At 32.4% G+C, this 20,839-nt stretch overlaps 1 protein-coding gene across 1 annotated transcript; it reads left to right on the top strand.

Moving 5' to 3' along the window:
- The first annotated feature begins 15,829 nt into the window (after positions 1 to 15,829).
- Positions 15,830 to 17,699, top strand: LOC145048310 (uncharacterized). The gene is made up of 5 exons (XM_078996772.1): positions 15,830 to 16,460; positions 16,580 to 16,656; positions 16,741 to 16,777; positions 16,902 to 17,013; positions 17,106 to 17,699. Exons 1-5 carry the CDS (start codon positions 16,175 to 16,177, stop codon positions 17,569 to 17,571), a joined length of 978 nt encoding a protein of 325 aa, XP_078852898.1. The 5' UTR covers positions 15,830 to 16,174; the 3' UTR covers positions 17,572 to 17,699.
- The last annotated feature ends 3,140 nt before the right edge of the window (positions 17,700 to 20,839 follow it).

The following is a 20,839-nucleotide window of genomic DNA, read 5'->3' as shown; positions in this document are numbered from 1 at the left end:
TTTCATAATCATGAAATGCTGCAATGGCTAACATAACCCTAATAGACTTAATCTTTGCTACCAGCGAGAAGGTTGCATCATAATCAATACCTTGAGTTTGAGTAAAACCCTTCGCAACCAGTCGAGCCTTATAAGTATGCACTTTTCCTTCCATTTCGGTCTTCTTCTTGAAGATCCATTTGCACCCGACTGTTTTACGGCCTGGTACATTGTCAACCAAGTTCCAAACCTAATTGTCATACATGGACTGTATCTCGCTGTCCATAGCCTCCTTCCATTTAGCAGACTCCGGGCCTGCCATGGCTTCCTTAACACTGCTAGGTTCATCCAAATTTACCAGTGTACTATCACTGATAAACGTATCACCTTCTGTAGTAATATGAAAGCCATAATAAAACGAAGGTGTGTTCCTAACCCGTGTGGAACGCCTCGGAGGTACAGACTCGTCAGCTGGATCAACCGGAGTTTCCTCCTCAGGTTGATTGCTAGTGTCTGAGGTTCCTTCACCAATTGATTCTTGAATTTCTTCCAGATCAATTTGCCTCACTCTGTCTCCTTGGCTTATAAATTCTCTCTCACGAAAGACTCCCCTTCTTGCTACAAAGACCACATTCTCACTGGGTCTGTAGAAGAGGTAACCAAAGGATTTATGTGGGTAGCCGATGAAAATACACCTTTCACTTCGGGGTTCAAGCTTATCACGAGTTTCACGCCTCACGAAAGCTTCGCAACCCCAAATCTTGATGTGGTTCAAATTGGGAACCTTCCCAGTCCACATCTCATGAGGTGTTTTGGTAACCTTCTTTGTAGGGACTAGTTTAAGGATATGGGCGGCAGTCTCTAAGGCATACCCCCAAAAAGAGATTGGTAACAAAACTCGACTCATCATAGAGCGAACCATGTCCAACAAAGTTCAATTACGCCTCTCAGCTACACCATTTAGCTGTGGTGTCCTGGGAGGAGTCAATTGTGAGACAATCCCACACTCCTTAAGATAGTCAAGGAACTCGGTACTAAGATACTCACCACCTCGATCGGATCGAAGCATCTTAATGTTCCTGCCCAATTGATTTTCTACTTCTTGTTTGAATTCCTTAAACCTTTCAAAGGTTTTTGACTTATGTTTGATTAAGTAGACATACCCATATCTACTAAAATCATCAATAAAAGTCACATAATACCGATTAGCATCTCTTGTGGCGGTTTTGAATGGCCCACATACATCTGTATGTATTAGGTCCAACAAACCCTCACCCCTCTCACAAGTTCCAGTGAAGGGTGATTTTGTCATCTTTCCAAGTAGACAAGATTCACAACTATCATCCGATTTAAGGTCAAATGATTCCAAGACTCCACTCTTTTGGAGTTGGCCTATGCGTTTCTTGTTTACATGTCCTAGACGACAATGTCACAATGATGCTTTATCTAGGCTAGTAGAAGAATCAATATACAACACATTATTTCCTAAGTTGTCTACAATCGACACAGTTTCATACACACCATCACAAGGTAACACTTTAAAATAAAACACATTATTATAGAAAGCATTAATACCACCACATTCATTATCAAACGAAAAGGTAAAACCTTGTTTGTACAATGCATGAAAAGAAATAATATTCCTCGCCATTTCAGATGAGTACACACATTTATTCAAATCTAATTTTAACCCATTATTAAGCAACAAAGTATAAACTCCAATCTTGGAAACAGGTGAAGCCTTCCTATTCCCCATGATTAAGTTTATCTTCCCGTGCTCCACATCCTCACTTCTTCTTAGGCCCTGCAAATCAGAACATATGTGAATACCACATCCTGTATCAAGCACCCAAGAGTTAGAATATGTTGAGTAATTAGACAATATAGTGTAAATACCTGCATGGGTGGGTTTCACTTTCCCATCCTTTAGATCCTGCAGGTACTTAGGGCAGTTTCGCTTCCAGTGTGCCTTTTCATGGCAATAAAAGCATTCAGCATCCTTGGGAATGGCAGAAGGAGTGACAGAACCGCTCTTGGTCTTTGATGAGGAGCCTTCAAGAGACTTTCCCTTGGTACCCTTCGAAGGGTGCATCCTCTTCTTCCCTTTTCCTTGCCCGATAGCCAAAACAAGGGTAGATGTTGGAGTAGGAGTAGTAGAGGTAACAACCGCCTTACCCTTAAGATCGGATTCCGTGGTCTTCAAGAGTCCTTGAAGCTTGCTGAGGGTAACTTCCTCCTTGTTCATATGATATGTCATTCGAAAATGATCATAACAAGAAGGCAAGGAGTGCAAAATGATGTCAATTGCCAACTCCTCAGGGATGTTAACATTCAGGTTCAGCAAACGGTCCACATACCTTTGCATCTTTTGCATGTGGCCCGTGATGGATTCACCGTCCTTCATGCGGGTTGTTATTATGGAGGAGATTATTTCATACTGCTCCTGATGAGCACTCTGATGGTACCTTTCCATCAGGTCTTGGTGCATCTCAAAAGGGTATAAATCTTCATACGACTTTTGGAGCTCGGCTGTCATCGTGGCCATCATGATACATGCCACCTTAGTAGCATCTCTCTCATGAGTCCTAAATTCAGCGATCTCCTCAGGAGTAGCAGTAGACTCATCAAGTTCCTTTAACTCCTTATCGAGGACATATTCCTTGTCCTCATAACGAGTAACCATCCTGATGTTCCTAATCCAATCCATGAAGTTGCAACCATCAAAGATGACCCTCCCACAAAGATTCATGAGAGAGAAAGAACCAGTTGGGTTAGAGCCTGAAGCATTAGTGTTGGAAGACATCTGAAGGAAGAAAGCAAGTTTAGATTATATATATAGGATCCTTAATAAGACACCCAAATGTAATATTAAGGCTAGGACCCAATCACAATATATTACACTTAGAAGAGGGATGTTGTAATCTAAGTAATAATATATTTGAAAGGTAGGTGAATGACGATTCACCAATTTCCACCACGAAAACGAAATGATTTATTAGGTTTAATTGGATTTGAAATTCCTAGATTCTTTTGAGATTCATTGAACTTTTCAATGGCATGTTTCAATCTCGATTGTGCCCTTCAAGTTTTATGACTGGGATGCCGAGGATCACAAAACAAGGTGTGAATAACCATGCTAATTCACTTGGTACCCTTAATATTATCACCTAATCAATGTGCCGGTTAACCACACATGCTCCATTGATCTATGACAAACATTAAGTCACCCTTCCTGATCCTTACTAGTCCTAGTTAGTGTGCCGGTTAACCACACACGCTCCACCAACGACTTGGTAAGGTACAAAGTGTGAATTCTATGGACTAGCACCATGTTCACATTTTTCCTAAGGTAACTAAGATTGGGAATTAAAAGAGTTTAGTTACTTTATAATATTCATTATACTTTTAATGAGGATTTAAAGTCATTGTTCTACCCGTTCGGCTAACGACCCTCCACCAGTCAAGCAAGCGGTGGGTGAGAATGGACACCCATTAAGTCGCCTTTTTATAGGCAACAACCTTATACCCACCTTATAGACCGGCTTCGTGAATGAGGCCTACTAACGGTAAAACGACTTATTCTTATACATATATATATATATATATATATATATATATATATATATATATATATATATATAATAATTAACCATTAATGTTATAAATAGTATAAGGGTTGAATTTTAACTATTAAAACTCTAAGGGTTGGAATTAAAGTTTATTAAAGTGTGTGAAACTTTACAAATTCCAAAACTTGAGGGCAAGTTTTGTAACTTTGCAAAACTCTTCATTTCATAACTTATGAATTAAAGGTTCATAAAAATGAAGACTCTTCATTTTCATGTAACTTATGTGTTTTAAGTGTGTGTTAAATAAGAGTGACCTTTGGAAATCCATAACTTGAGGACAAATTATGGACTCCATTAAAACACATAAATGATCAAGAATTAATCCTAAACAATTCAGCAAATAATTCCTATCATTTTCTAAACTCATAAGAACATGAACATGATCATCAAAAATTCAAGAATTATATGAACATATAAAATCATGGAATTTTTATATATGCTATTGTAAATGGACTAGAACAACCATTACACCAACTAAAATAAGTTTTAAAACACCAAAACAGTTTAGGGTAATGTTTTTAGTCCATTTCCAGCAGCAAAAGTCGAAAATATGCACTCTCTCGATCCTACTCGTCGAGTGCATGAACCTACTCGACGAGTAGGTTGAAGTTTGCCTTGGACTCGTCGAGTCCCCCCAATGGACTCGGCGAGTCCACAATGCAGACAGCAACGATTTCGACTTTTTTCACTATTTTGCATCAAGTATCAAACAAGCAAGCCTAGGCTCTGATACCACTGTTGGGTTTTGAGCAATCTAACACTTCCTAAGTGTGCATGCAACCCTAATAAACCTTGGATCTATGTTTGTCTAAATACATGCAAAATAATAATTTTCCAAGGTTTATAACCTATCTAACATGGCATGGGGAACATTTCAACATAAAAGAGTTAGAAGAGATTACATACCTTTTGATGAGTTTGGTTCTAAGGAGTTTGAGGGCCAAGCGCCAATAGTGTGAATGCCTCAAATGGAATCAAAAAACACCACAAACTCTTGGAAAACTTTGAGAGAGTATACACACTCTTGTATTTTCGACCACACACATGCACACACACACTAGTTCACTAGTTTCTTCTTAGGCTCCATTTCATGCTCCATAAACATGCTTATATAGTGTGCATGGTTAGGTTGAAACCCTAATAACCCATGTCTTTTCCTTTCCAAGGATCCATGGGTTAAAAGCTCCATGGATCATCCATGGACTTCCATATAAGCCTAGCCCATTAACAAATGAGTCTTAGCCCACACCATATAAAACCAATAGCACATTATCTAATTATTCTTCCTTTTAATCTCTAAATTAATTCATAATTAATTTAAGACTAAAACTAATTAAATAACATAACGTCACATCAATATATTATAACTTATAATATATTAATAAATATATGTGTATAACTCTCATAAAATTATCCATAATAGTTTGGATGAGATGCAACCCAAATGGACCATGTCGGTCGGGTCAAGTATATACCAAATAAGTTATGGACTTAGACACCTTATCCAACGTGGCAAGGAGCACCATCTCGTGTTATCGCAAAAAATGTAAACAGAAACGAAAAACAAATAAAAATGTAAAAGAAAGTTGAATTAACCGAATTCACGTCGTGAGCTTAAGGCCATGTCGTGACATCATTTCTAAACAAAAATTTAATGCTAGGATGTAACTTTTTGCAGGTTTTACCCCACAAAAAGGATCTATTAATCTAAAGCAAATACATTTTAAACTAAATAGTTGTTCCCCGGTAACGACGCCAAAAATATGATGCATGTCGAATTATTACTACACCTTATTTTACATACTATCTTACTAGCTATTCGACTAAATGCAATATACCTTATCACAAATAGTCGGGTAACGATCACAGGGAACAGTTTTAATTAATTAATCTAATTATACTAACCTAAAAATCTAAGCAAAAGTTTAAATGGTGTTTTATCGGATTTTGCAAGTTCAGGCTAACTTAATCACTCAACTATTAAATTCAATCAATTTTTAAAAACACTTGTGTTTAGTTCGAATCCACTTTACCTCAATGGTTAGTTACTAATTATGGACAATTCATGTTGGTTGCCAATTAATATATTATTAGTAATTTAAGTCCAAATTTACCAATGTTGAATTAATTAATTCATGTAGAGTGATGCATGGTCACACATAATTTAACACAAAATCAATTATTAATTATGATTGGAGCTATGTAAGATTGATTAACTAAACACAATATTATAGTCACATTATATGTTCTCCAGCACAACCAAATCTAATACGTTAATCACTTAACGAAGATTGTTTTGATCCTAGCTCAAGTAATCTAATGATCACTAAATTACTAGGTGTCAAGTTTATGTAAATTAAAACCACTAAGTTACACAGAAGATGAATTCAAGAAATTCAAGTATCAAATATTAGCATGCTAGGTATTCACATTCAAACACAAGCATATAACCAACTAGAAAAATCCATAATCAAATAACTTATCTATGAGTTCAAGTTTCATCTAGCAATAGAAGGAGCTAGATTCAGCTACTCATGGATGAAATCAGACATACAATCTCAATTAATAAAAACATAGTCATTTGTACCAAATTAATAGAGAAAAATATGTTCTTTAACTCCTTCTTCCTTAGGTGTTAATACTCAAGTTCTCTGTCTTATTCTCCTCTGGAATTCACCCTTAGAACCTTCTAATCTCTCCAGCCAACCTCTCAAAATCGTAAACACCAAGGATATATATATATATATATATATATATATATATATATATATATATATATATATATATATATATATAATATTCATGATTTTTGCACTCCACGTCGTGGATCAGGACTCCACGTCGTGAATTTGGATGAATCCTTATCGGGAAAGGACTTTGACTTCCCGCGTACTCATCTTCCAGAATCACCATCTCTACTTCGTGTAATTAAAGTCCACGACATGGATTTAGCTTTAGCTGAGTTTTTCTTCTCTTGATTCATCAATTCTCCAAAGTTCCTTCACTTTTCACTTTTAGTCCTTATTCTTCAAGATTGTTCCTTTTGGCTAGAAAACATAATTCAATCTTATAAGTACCACTTGTCTTTGCAAATAACCAAAATAATAATCAAAATGTACTAAAATATTGCCTAAAAATGTATATAAATATGGCAATATCACACCCACATATCGACATATACACAACAAATCACACATAGAACTTATCATAGCAATCCTACATCCTAGGATATATAAATACAATAAATGGGTCGACCTTGGTGCCTTAGACCCATTGGCATAGTGAGAGAACTCACCTCTCAATCCAAACATAATCTGAAATAAGTCTTGACTCTAAACACCGAATCTACCCATCACCTGTTATTCAAATCATTTCCCAACCTTAATTAATACCAAATCACCCAAAATACCCTTACGTCAACATTGGTCAAACTCAATAAATTAGTCGAGTCAACCTAGCCTTTTCTATTCGGCCGAGTCGACCCAGCCTTGTCAACTCGGCCGAGTCGACCCACCCTCGTATATGGGGCATACTTCATTGCAACCATAAAACAGTAACCTAACCACGTACGCATGGTGTACCATCTGGTATGTCCATTGTACACAACTGAAACTTCTCAACCCATTAAGTGCTTAATACATAAGCCTTTTTCATCCAAATTACAGATCCAAGTCTCAAATGTTGTCCTTGACCATAAAGTTTCCAACTTTATGGTCTTGCATGGCCCTAAAGTTCTTAACACTAAAAACCCCCCAACATCTTAAGCCATTAAGACAACCAAACTCATATATGTGGAAGAACTAAGGGTCAAGAACACATATTTATCACTCTAAGCCTAGAAAAGCATCCAAAAGGACAGTTTATTTGCTATATAGCATGTCATGCATAAGAATGCCATATATTGTGGAAAAAAGTTCATAATATCATTATATACACAAAATCTAACAAGCTAATCACCAAGGTATGACCGTTTTACCTTCTGGAGATTGAAGATGATGCAAGACTCCCAGATCCAAGCTTGCATCTAGCTTCTACCAACTTCTTCTTCCTTTGCAACACATAAAAACACAATCTCAAGCTTCAAAATGCAACAATGGGGATAGGTTTTGCAAGGGACAACGTTTCAATTGATTGAGGCTGGAAATGGGGTGAGGAAATGGGACTTAAGGTTCAATATATAGGATCCAAACCCTAAAGATTAGGGTTTATGTCTAGGCGGAGTACACCCCGCGTACTCACAGAACGCCCAACGTACTCCCCAAAACAGTGTCGTTCCACTTATACTCCCCTCATGCTCAGTGTACCCTCTAGGTACGCCCCGTGTAAGGGCCAAAGTTGCCAAATCATAAATTAAAAGATTAGAAGGGGAAATTTACCAGGACTCAAGTGTAACACCTTCACACTTTAAGACAATCATGTCCCCTAAAGTCTAAGTGTTCCCCTATGCTTTAAGACATGTATTTCTTTTACATAAAATAGTTAAAAGCCCATAACTAGTCTAACTAGTTAAAGATTTTATAAAAGAAAGTCAAAGTTTTATAATTTTTTTAAACTCTTATAAAATATAAAACTTAACTTTTAAGATAGAGAAAAAAAAAGTCTTTCTAATTCAAAAATATGTACATAACTTAATAAATAATACCATATGATATATATTATGCTACTTATTAATGAAAATAATTATTTCTAGGAAATAAATAATTTCCAATTCATTATATGAGTTTATTGAATATTTATTAAAATCAATTTCTAATAAATAATCAATTTTATCAAGTTGTTGTTGGTCTGACCCATTAGTATCATATGTTAAGTAGAAATATCATTTTAATATGACTCTTGAGCATACAAGATCTTTCATGTCACACAACAGAGTTCTACTCTCCATTACTATCATACACGCCCTTTATATTATGTTATTAAATATCCAAACTTAACTGAACTAAGCATCCGCTTTAAGTCATAATGTATAACTAAAAAAGATTACTATGCTTGTAGTCATCACAATTTCCTATCTATGTAATATCTTTACACTACATGGTATAATTAAACGCTCTTTCGATTAAACTCGAACTAAACATCCTTTATAAATCTTATTTTATTACTTTGTAAGACTGCAATGCTTTTAATCGATTTCCAAACTATTTTTCTGTTTATACCATACTATCACAATATAGTATGTGACGATTCTTTTATCAAACTTAACGAGATCTAAATATTCTTTATACGTCTTAGTTTAAAACTTAGATAGAATTACAATCCTTGAAGTCAACTTTTCATACTAACTCTGTTTAGACAACATTATCGTAAATTTAGTGTATATATTAAACACAATATCATGTATTTTAATATGCTGTAATATTTAAAGTAATGATACTTATTTTTAAGATTATCATGTAATAATCTCATATAAACATTTAACACATAATTAACCATATATGGTTCTCACAGTATATGTTATCAAATATACATTTAACAAATATTCTAGATAATAAGCAATTAATTCACAAATAAACTTTCAACATATAAGTAATACTTTGTATTAAAATCATGTTTTTTTAAAGTAACTATACACTCGCCTGATATAGGCAGAAGACTCGCCGGAAAATCAGATATTTGACTGACACTTCAGAGTTCTCTTTATAAGGACCTAAATACGAATATCATTAAGCCTTGGTATTCGTTCGTATTTATAAGTTTAATCGTTATATAATGTTTTCTCAGATTTATCAATAATTCCAAAATAAATACTAACTTATACCTGATAAGAAACAACCAGGTAAAATCGTATCATAGGTAGCATCCATTTGGTATATAAAGATATATTGTTTGTAAAATACACTTTAAACACCTCACTGATCTAGCCTAGACATCATTCTCGTAAGTAGATAGATAAATATAACGATTGGTATTACTAACAAATCATTACTATAATTAAATCAATCGGTATAAAGACTGTTATTACTGATAAATCTTATTTATAAGTTTATATTAACGTTTACGAACATAAATATACGTTATACTTAAAGTATGGTTAACATAACTCAACTTAAGGTTGTTTGACGAAAAACCAGAAATTATATGTGCAGAACTTTGAAACCGAAAGCACTATTTCCACGGGCTCTATGGTGCTCCAAATCTTCGCTACTAACACCTAAGAAGTCACAAGATTCGGCCTTGAGAAACGAGAGATTTTAGGAGAGAAAGGAAGAGAATTGGCATTTGGCAACCAAATAAGCTAGAAAATGAACCACTATATAGCAATTCTCAGGAGGCACGCCGCACTTGGACACATGTAAAAAATCCAAGCCGTTTTCTTGGGAATAAAGGTTGTTCTGTGATTGCAACACGTGTCGCCCTCTAGTGGTGTCACGTGTCGGCTCCCGGTTGATCCATATTTTATATTTTTCTAAAAATTGTAATTTTTGCATATGGAGTCCCATTTCGATGGTTTTTATATTCACCCGTAGCTATCAACGAGTACTACAACTTTCATTTAGACTTCGTCGGCTAATTTTCACTATATTTTTCATTTTACAGTCCGAGAAGACTTAGACTGTAAATAACGTTTTAAAATTCATAACTTCTTCATATAAGTCAGATTTAGGCATTTTTTATATGCATACTTACCTAATTACGATTGCTACGACTTTCATTTAGATAACTTAGACTAATAAACAACCTATTTCCGATTCATATTTTACGACACATGTTGTCGTATCGGGTTGAATGTGAGACTTACATAAATCATAATTTGCTCATACGAAATCATATTTAAACATTCTTTATATCCATGTGCTGATGATCATGACTACTACAACTTTCGTTAAGATTATTTATCCTAATTAATCTTTTATTTTTATTATTTATTTTATCGCTTCAACGATAAATTTTATATTAAAGTTTTCTACAAATATTATATAATGCTAATATTTGTCCATATAACGTGTATGCGATAAATATTAATTAGCTCGTAACAAATATGGAAAACAATTACTCAAATTAACGATTTTAATTGTTCGATAAAAATTATTATTATTATTATTATTATTATTATTATTATTATTATATATATATATATATATATATATATATATATATATATATATATATATATATATATATATAAAAGATATGAAGCTTAGGAATAGTAAACTGGACATTTTTTTGGCAGAAATGATCCCTGCACTTTGCTCCTCATTCTTTATCTATTTTGATATTTTTGGTACTTGCAATCAATATTTTTACACTTTTTAGGAACCTTTTAATATTTAAGGTTTGGTCACAAAACTTTAACGGTTTGACAACTTGATCATTTTTCTAAAAATTTGCTAATTCCTACCCATTTAATTCTTTAACCGTTTTGAAACTTCTGATCCTTGCAGTCAAAACTTTTACATTTTTTCATAAAAACATGAAAAAAAACGGTATGGGGCAAACTCCGGGCTTTCATCCTTGCACTTTCTACGTCTGTCATATTTATCGATTCGGAAACAATATTGAAAGCTTCTGGCCCTCGCATAGCAGGGGTAACCTTTCTAGTTATTATTATTATTATTATTATTATTATTATTATTATTATTATTATTATTATTATTATTATTAGTATTATTATACTCTAAACGTCTAGCCCAAATTTACATGCGTTACAATCCATAAGATGTAAACACGTATATCAAAGCTCTAAAGATAAAAATGGGACCCAGCCTTGATGCTTTCATTGAGGAATTAAACAACAATTATCTTGTGATCAAACACAAACCACTCAAAACTCATTTGAATGAGGCTAAGGATCGACGACCAAACTAACAAACCAAAGAACCGACCCAACAAATTAATCGTTCTTCCTCTTACATATCTCTTGATATCTCTTGATATGATGATTATATAAATAAACTCATTGAAAAGAAAAACCAAATAAATAAACTAAAATCATAGTGTGACAGAGAAAGGTCTCTATACATGGTGAAGAAGTGGTTTTCGTAGATTGAGGCATGATTGGGTCACTCTGAGAGAGGAGGCAAGGTGGAGAAGACAAGATCGAGATTATAGATCTTTGGACGGTGTTTCCAGCCATGACATTTGAGGGATTCATATAAATGAAACTTAAGGTGGGAGTACATGTCGATGAAATGAGGTTTGGCGACGGGCAACAACGTTGGTGGCGTGCTCGGGGGTTATTGATTTCTTGTGAGTTTTCCGACGAAAGGGAAGTACAGGGGACGGTCAGGGCTCGTTTTTTGACAACTGTGGTTATCAGCTTCTTGTGAGGTTTTCGACAACACAGTAATTGATGAGACGATGATAGTTAGGTTTCTGGTGAGATAAGAGAGATCCTCAATGGTGGGTGGTAGTGTACTGTAGGGATCTCATGTAGGTAGAAAGAAAAACTGAAAAACTAAAATATAAATGGAGAAGGAAAAGGGGAAAGGGAAGCAGAAAATGTTGGGGGTGTGGTTGGTGGGGGTGTTTACTTTTTTATTTTTTTTTTCCTTTTTAATTTAAAAAACGACAAATAAACAATAAAAATGGATAATGACATAGAAATGTAATATATTTTTGGATTTGTATACATTTGGTCACTGAGTTTTTTTTTTTTTTTTTTTCCGTCCACAGTTACCCATTCAACTTGTTAAATTGTACACATTCAGTCCTTATGACCGATTACTCCAGATTAACCTGTAAAAATGACTTAGTATGGTAATATATTTCTTATTTTGTACACATGTAGTCCTTAATATTTTTGTACTCATTGAGTCCTTAATATTTTTTTGTTTCAAAATAAGTCATTTTTGTTTTCGTACGCATTCAATACTTATGAATGATTTCTTTAGGCTGTTGATGTTTATGTTCATCGCGATCTCGACTGCTTGGTTGCGTAGGTCTTGTGGTTTGGCTTAGGTCTTGTGTTCTAAATGTTGTAACTTCTTCATACAATACCATATTTTAACGATCTTTATATCCATGTATTGATTTTTTTATTATACTACAACTTTCATTAAGATTATTATCGTTAAAATATAATATATTTTTAGTTACGATTTTATAAAAAAAAATATTTACATACATGTATTCATAAAAAACGTATGGATATAAAGGTCGTAAGTAAAAATATATTATTTTTTAACGGAAGTAATCTAAACGAATGTTGTAGTAGACTAAAATATGAATGCATGGATATAAAGATCGTTAAAATCTGAGATCGTATGAAGAAAAATTATGATGTTAACAATATATGACCTAAACAACCAAGTAGTCGAGATCGTGATGGACATGAGTATCAAAAGCCCTAAATACCTTATTAATGATTGTCTTACGTAAAATATCATAAGAAAAACTTTTAAAAAATCATTTATAAGTACTAAATAAGTACAAAAACAAAAATGACTTATTTTGCAATAAAACAATATTAATGAGTAAATGTATACAAAAATATTAAGGACTAAATGTGTAAAAAGTGAGAAATATATTAGCATATTAAGTCAATCAGTCATAAATACTGAATGTATATAGTTTAACAAGTTAAATGGATTGATAAAACTCAATAACAAAATGTGTACAAATCGAAAAACATATTATCCTTTTAAGTTATTGTCCCCAATAAAAATATTAAAAAAAAATAAACTATTAAGGGTAAAATAGCATTTTGTACATTTGAAACATGTAACAAAAACATAAAATATGGACTATCCGAGATTAAAAAAAAAAGTAGGATCAATCATGCAAATTAACACAAACCACAGGGACCATTCGTGTAGTTTACCCTTATTATGCAACGAAAATTATTGTTTAATTTGAAAAAAAAAAATCGAAAGAAAAATACTAGAATGAATTTGTGAACAAGAGGAATCTTACGGGGAAAAAGAAGAAATTTGTTTTTTTCAACGGAGAAGAAGGAGAGGGTCATAAGTCATAACAGTAACCCAAAAGGAATCCGTCAAAGACCGACATACCGGATAGCATCCATTGGGCCGCGCACCACTAATTTCAAAACTCACAAAATAAATTAAAATATTATTTACCAATTTTTTATTTATTAATTTACATATTAACATTATCATTTTTATTACTTATTTAATATTTTACAAATTCAATATAAATTTATATATTATTATGAAATGGGCATAAGTCTCATATTTATTGTTTATTTTTATTTTTGAAACCTTTATTTTTAATTTGATTTTAATTATTTTTATTTTTGATATATAATATTTAATGTAAAATATATAAATGAATTTTGTTTTATCTATCTCTTCATTATTATAAGTTTCATCAAGTAATTTATAACACAAACAAATATATTTAAAATTAAAATTAAAGAATAAATATTTCAAAAACAAAAAATCTTCTTATTTTAATAAAAGAATAGGTTTAATCTTATATTGACAAGTGTCATGCAATTAGAGCTTCTCATTAATGTTATATATCATTTATCATGCTACTTATCAACCTATTAATTATTCATTTCAAATTTCAAATTTTAAATTTCTCACTCTAATTTTATTAAATTAATAATTGATTCTTCATTTTAAATTTCAAATTTTAAAATTTCTTCCTTTCATTATATTAAATTAATAACATTAGATTTAAAAATATAATAAAATTAATATAAACTATAAAATGATATAACTTCACGTATTTATTTAAATCAATGATTATAATTTTATATAAATAAAAAAATATCTCTTAAATAATAATTTATTTAAAATAATTGATTAATAATTTTGATTTTTTAATACGAAAGTTTAATTAATTTTATAACCGTGGTTATCACGGGTTATAAACTAATAAATAATAAATATAAGACGGAAGGAACGTAACATTGATAACAAAACTAAAATATGACCAAGTACAAAATCGATCCTTTATTAGGCTTATAAAATATTAATAACACTTTGAAGATGTTTTGAACAATAATTAAATCGTTTGATTCATGCATTCTTTTACCCATTTGATTAGAATATATAGAACATTATATAAAATGTAAAAATTTGTAACATACTTAATTTGTATCATTTCATCCATCCATCATATATTTTCTTTAATAATTTAATGTAACAAACTTATGATTTTTACCATTTCACCTAAATGTTACGTACATAAAAAACAAATTTTTTGAATTACACAGTAAAATGGTAGATTCGCTATATAAAATGGTTAAATTTAGGGGTGTGCGCGGTGCGGTTTGGTGCGGTTTAGAATCAAAACCGCAAACCGCACCGCATATGCGGTTTGAATATTTTAGAAACCGCAAACCGCACCACAAATGTTCAAAACCGCGTTATGCGGTGCGGTTTGATGCGGGCGGTTTATGCGGTTTGGTTGCGGTTTGTGCGGTTTGATGAGTTGTTCAACATTAAATCTATCAAAAAACCAAAAAACTGATCCGGTTAACAAAAATTGATTGCTTTTATTTCATAAAAACAAATACAATTTTCAAGTTAAATCGTTTTTAATAAATTATGATTCATGCTACTATAGTTTTGTAAGTGTCCCTGTTATTGCTTTATATTGCCGTTATAGTTGCTATATTCTTGTAAACTGTGAGATCTTGATTTAATAGTGATTTAATGTTACGTTATAGATATTTGATTATTGTAAGAAATATATTTAAATACATCGTTTCTAAATCATGATTTGAATCGCAAACCGCACCACGAAATTCTAAATCGCAGTATGCGGTGCGGGCGGTTTGTACGGTTTGTGTTGTTTTTTGCACACTCCTAGTTAAATTTACGTAATAAAAACGTATATAGCGTAGATTGATTAATGCAAATAACAAAAGTATATTTACCACAAACACTTACAACATGACTCAAATGTATATATTTGATATAAATTAATGAAATTGCCTCGTGAGAAACGCTGACCATATCAACCATATATGCATGTGGTCCGATCGAGTCCTATCCAATTAATTACGTGACTGATATATATGATTAAGAAGGTTATAAGTTATAAGAAAGATTATATATGCATGTGAACCCATGAAAAGAAAATAGTGTAGGATCGGGTCGTGGTATATATCGCAAAGACTATGTAGGGTGTTATGAGTCTAGAAATTAGGCATACAATTAAATAGCATTAATTAATATAGAGGGGTAGGGTATGGAATGGTGAAGAAGTCCTCTATATATAACTCATGGACGATTTTCCTCTTTGAAAATTTAGCCATAGCTAGCTGACCTTTCTCCATGCTTAAATATACTTGATCTATGTATTAAGTCCATTCCACACATAGTACACATGGTCCCATATATGGTGATGGCCCATGCATTTATTGTATGTATGTATGTTTATGTATGTATGTACATGCAATTAGAACAGAATATTTCATTTATTTATTGAAGCATACATATAGACAAGTCCATGCTTCGATTTTCAAAGGGTCTTAGTCATGCCCATCTACCTCCCAGATTCAAAGCTAAATTTATCACATCAAGACTTGCTATAATTTGAAAAGGCAGACTGTGTTCTCATGACAATGTTTCTTTAAAGATTGATGAATTCAACAACTGATGTCAGTTAGTTTCTGGTGTTCAAAAGCTTGGAAAGATTAATCAGGAAAGATGATGGAAGATGGTGATTGCGATTTTTCAGATATGAACGATCACTTTTGTTGCAGGAAACTCGAGGATGATGATGATGATGATGATGAAAGACATGAGGGGAACAAGGCAAAGTCAAGTGAGAGCTCAGGGAATAACAGTGTGGTGGATCAAGTAGAGGGTGAGAAGATGGATGCATCTACTCGAGTAAGGCAATATGTTAGATCCAAGATGCCTCGATTGAGATGGACTCCAGAACTTCATCTCATATTCGTGCGAGCTGTGGAGCGACTCGGTGGTCAAGAAAGTAATCCTTTAATTAATTTTTTGACTAAATCTTTCTTGAAATTCAACTCCTCTTTTAGGGTTTTTGTTTTTTTGTAACTATCGATCTTTCTTTGAATTATATACTTCGTGTTTCTGTAGGAGCAACTCCTAAACTGGTGTTACAGCTAATGAACATGAAGGGTTTGAGCATTGCTCATGTGAAAAGCCATCTACAGGTAAAAATTCATAAATTAAATAATAAATATTATCTTGTTATAAACTTCAAGATTCATTTATATATAATTTTCTTACGAATATAGATGTATCGGAGCAAGAAGATCGATGATCAGGGCCAAGGTATGTTGAAAAGCTCACGTCTTTAACCATAGTGTGATATTTGCTATTCATAAATTAGGGTGATCAAGATTCTTGATCTTTCTTGATTTGCAATGGTTAAACTTCTTTTACTTTCCTTTTTTAGTAATAAACGATGGAGATCACTACTACACTGGGAGAAACAGTCATCATGTTCAAAGTTTATGGCAGCTTCCCATGTTTCGTCCAAGATTAGTTAGGCCTAATCCAATTCCAAGGTACCCATTTCATTTTGCTTTCGTAATATCACTCGTTTTATTCTTTTGTTTCTTGCCTTTAACACGATTTAATGACACTATCCGTATACCAGTTATGGGGCAATTGCAAGCATGGCAGATCGTGGCTTAGTCAACGGCCATGGAAGCTACTGTGCTAGCAAGATTTTGAACTCATCTATGATGGAACAAGATTACAAGATATCCCACCATGAGATGCAAAAATGGGTAATGAAACAAGCTTTATGCAACATGACTAGGTCAACTCTAGTAGATCACCAACTCATCAAAAGTCAAAGATTTGACAACCCAATTGAAACAAAGAAGAGAAAAGCAGTAGACAATGGTCTTGATTTGAATCTATCATTAAGTATGAAGCTAAGATCACGAGAAGAAGAAGAAGAATATGCAGATGAAGAAGTAGATAGCTCTTTATGTCTCTCGTTATTTCCTTCTTCGAAGAAGGAAAAGCAGTTTAGGGATCCACATGGGTCATCGAGGTTTAGCGAATGTGCAAAGAATCCAAGATTAATGGCGAGTACTCTAGATCTGACTATATGAATTCGAGAATTCTAGTGAGATCTTGCTGGTACTCGCTTATTTTTAGGGTTTGTAAGGTTTTATTTGACGGATATTAATTATTGTTCTTCACAAGCACTTTAATTATTAGTATATTAGTTCGTAATTGACTTTGATGAATTGATCTGTTAACTTTATTGATGTTTGTATAAAAACTTTTGTTGCTTGTCGTAATTTCTGCTTGGCTTCTTCCAAAACCGATGCTCAAATCCTGGGTTCCCATTAATTAGTATGTGGAAATAACTACAAAAACACTACAACTGCTTAAACTTTTTGAATAAAAAATAACTTACGCTTATTTTATGATACATGATTTTTAGTTTTTCACGAATGAAGAATCACTTGATTGCAATTTAGGGTTTTAAAAACATACATTGAAAACTCTATGTGGTGATCATAAGCATCTTATAAGGAATATCTTGAGTTGAATGATTAATAAGGGGAACAAATAATTCTAACTATTTATGTCCGTATTCATTACAAGAATTAGAGTTGAATGATTATTTTGTCGCTGAAGTTATGATTTTTTTCCAAAAAATTAATGACGTGGTTTCACTTGGGTCTTTAATTTTTATCTTGAAATTTCTTTAATCCATTCGTACAAAACCCATTTTGATAATAAACAAGATTATCAATTTAGATCGTATTTCACACACTAATCCAAGATGAAGTTCAGGTTATCTCATTTTAATGGATTAAAAGCCATCGAAGAAAAAGAAAAACCAATCGAAACCTGTAACTTTAATTGATAAATTGCTGATAAAAAAATGTATATGATTACAAACATCCATATAAAGGTTACAAACTTATTGAAATCTGATGGTGGTGGTTGCAACCCCATCTTTATTATAACTAGAAAGAGCAAACATTCTTGCCATGCAATGAACATTGATCCATGATACAACACAATCTCCTAAAATTAAGCTGAACATATATTGTCTTTACTTGTTCAGTTCTTGTTGTTTACAAAGACTTTCAAATCCATTGTGCTTCCCTATGCATATGTTTTTTTAATCTTGGTACACGATTAGTACATGCTCCAATGTCATTATTTTAATCTTTTTCGTTAATTTTATTATTTTCCTAAATATTTTTTCCCCATGATCCAGCATCTCCCAAAAAAAAAAAAACGTATGAGGCTAAGTGCTTTGCTCACAACAGGTTTTAATTTTTGGTTTGGTTAATTCATAATATAAATTCTTATAGGTTCATTTAGGCTACAATCACTTCAAGAAAATAGAGTATTAACGACGACACGCGTCGCTGCTAAAGGTGGCGTTAATTTGTCGCCGCTAATAATATTAGCGGTAATTCGTCATCGCTAAAAGACCGCCGTTGATACTTTGTCGCTCATAATCAAAATGTCATCGCTAAATCCTTGTCGCTGCTAATAACCATTCGTCGACGCTAAAGAAGTGTCGCTAATGACAAACTGTCGTCACTAAAAGCGTCACCGGTATTGGTATTTTTTTTTCTTTTAATTTCACATTAAAATTGAAAAAAACTGTATAAAAAGTATAAAATATATTGTGATATTAATTAAGCTAATCATACATCATTCCATTGGAAAAGATTAATCCAACATCTGTTTAAAATATTCATCCAATTTAACCAAATACAAAATATCGAAAATACTAGTTTAAAATACTTACACAAACAAAACATACAAAAATCCTACAACTAACTATTCGTCATCATCGCTGTCATCGTTTCCTCCGGTTTCATTTCATTATGGCAACGAATGAAACCAATTTTCAAGTGCGACACCACAAGCCGGATCTTTTAATATTGTTTGAAGCATTTCCAACTACAAATAAAACAATATAATCTTATAAGTTAAACCAATATTATAACATTCTATATACAAAATATACATTCGACATATAAACAAAGTACAAAATATAGCATTGTAGAATAACCAATAATTACCAAACTACAAAATACCATTATAGCATTGTACTTTAATATACTAACAATTACCAAATTACACATATTGTATATAACAAATTATAGCATTGTACTATAACTAACAATTACCAACCTACAAAATACCATTGTAGCATTGTACTATTATAAACTAACAATTACTAAATTACACATATTGCATATAACACATTATAACATTATACTATAATTAAGAATTACCAAACTACAAAATACCATTATAGCATCGTACTTTCATAAACTAACAATTACCAAACTACACATATTACATAAACACATTATAACATTGTATTGTAACTAAGAATTACGAAACTACAAAATACCATTATAGCACTTTCCTAAACTAACAATTACCAAACTACATATATTACATATAATACATTATAGCATTGCACTTTTTTTCATTTTTTCCATTATACCATTGTACTTTCATGAACTAAAAATTACCAAACTACAAAATACCAATATATTAAACTATAACCAAACTAACAATTATCAACATATAAAATATTACCAAACTAGCAATTACCAACATTTGAAACTATTACTAAACCAACAATTACCAACATTTGAAACAATTACCAAAATTAAATAGTTTTGTCACATGTGATTGTGGCGATGGTTGTATCAGTGGTTTTTCCTGATCGTACATCGACACAGCCGTTGAAGGTTTACGCCTGATGCCTTTGATATGACCTCGTCGAACATATAATATTCTTTCAAAACAGTTTATGTATCCTTTGGTGTTAAACCGTTGGCTTCAGAAGAAGCTTGAGTTTCTTGATTGATCTCAAAGAGTAAAGCATTATTTATTTTCAAAAAAAGATAAATATCATAAATATTAGATTACTAAATATTTCTTGACGATATAAATACTTATGTGAAAATACAAATTAACCACTTACATATTGTTGCTCGACTGCAGGACTACTAAATACCCCTTGACGATCAATATTAGCCTTATGAAATGCTTCGATTCGAGTGATGTCCTATTTAACATTAAAAATTAGATCAATTATAATTTAAATAAACAGTTAAATATATCATAGTTTACTTCTTTGAAACATGTATTGCTATACGAGCACGATCCCTCTCTGTTTACAACTTATTGTTGTGCACGATCTCCTTTGTTTGACGCCAAACACTTTAAATATTCGGGTGTTTGAAAATATTCGACTGCTTGCATCCAATTTTCACGTGACATACCATCGGCGGTTGGCTAATTCCATTGGGATATCTGTAAGCCCCCCGCGCTAACTGAAAATAAGTATGCGCTTTAGTTTTCGGCCTCTATAAACTCTTTGTA

This window comes from Lactuca saligna, chromosome 5 (assembly GCF_052625555.1).
Source record: "Lactuca saligna cultivar CGN05327 chromosome 5, ASM5262555v1, whole genome shotgun sequence".
In the NCBI taxonomy this organism is placed as follows: Eukaryota; Viridiplantae; Streptophyta; class Magnoliopsida; order Asterales; family Asteraceae; genus Lactuca; species Lactuca saligna.
The sequence above is the reverse complement of the archived record's forward strand: the minus strand, read 5'-3'. Positions and strand labels throughout refer to the sequence as shown.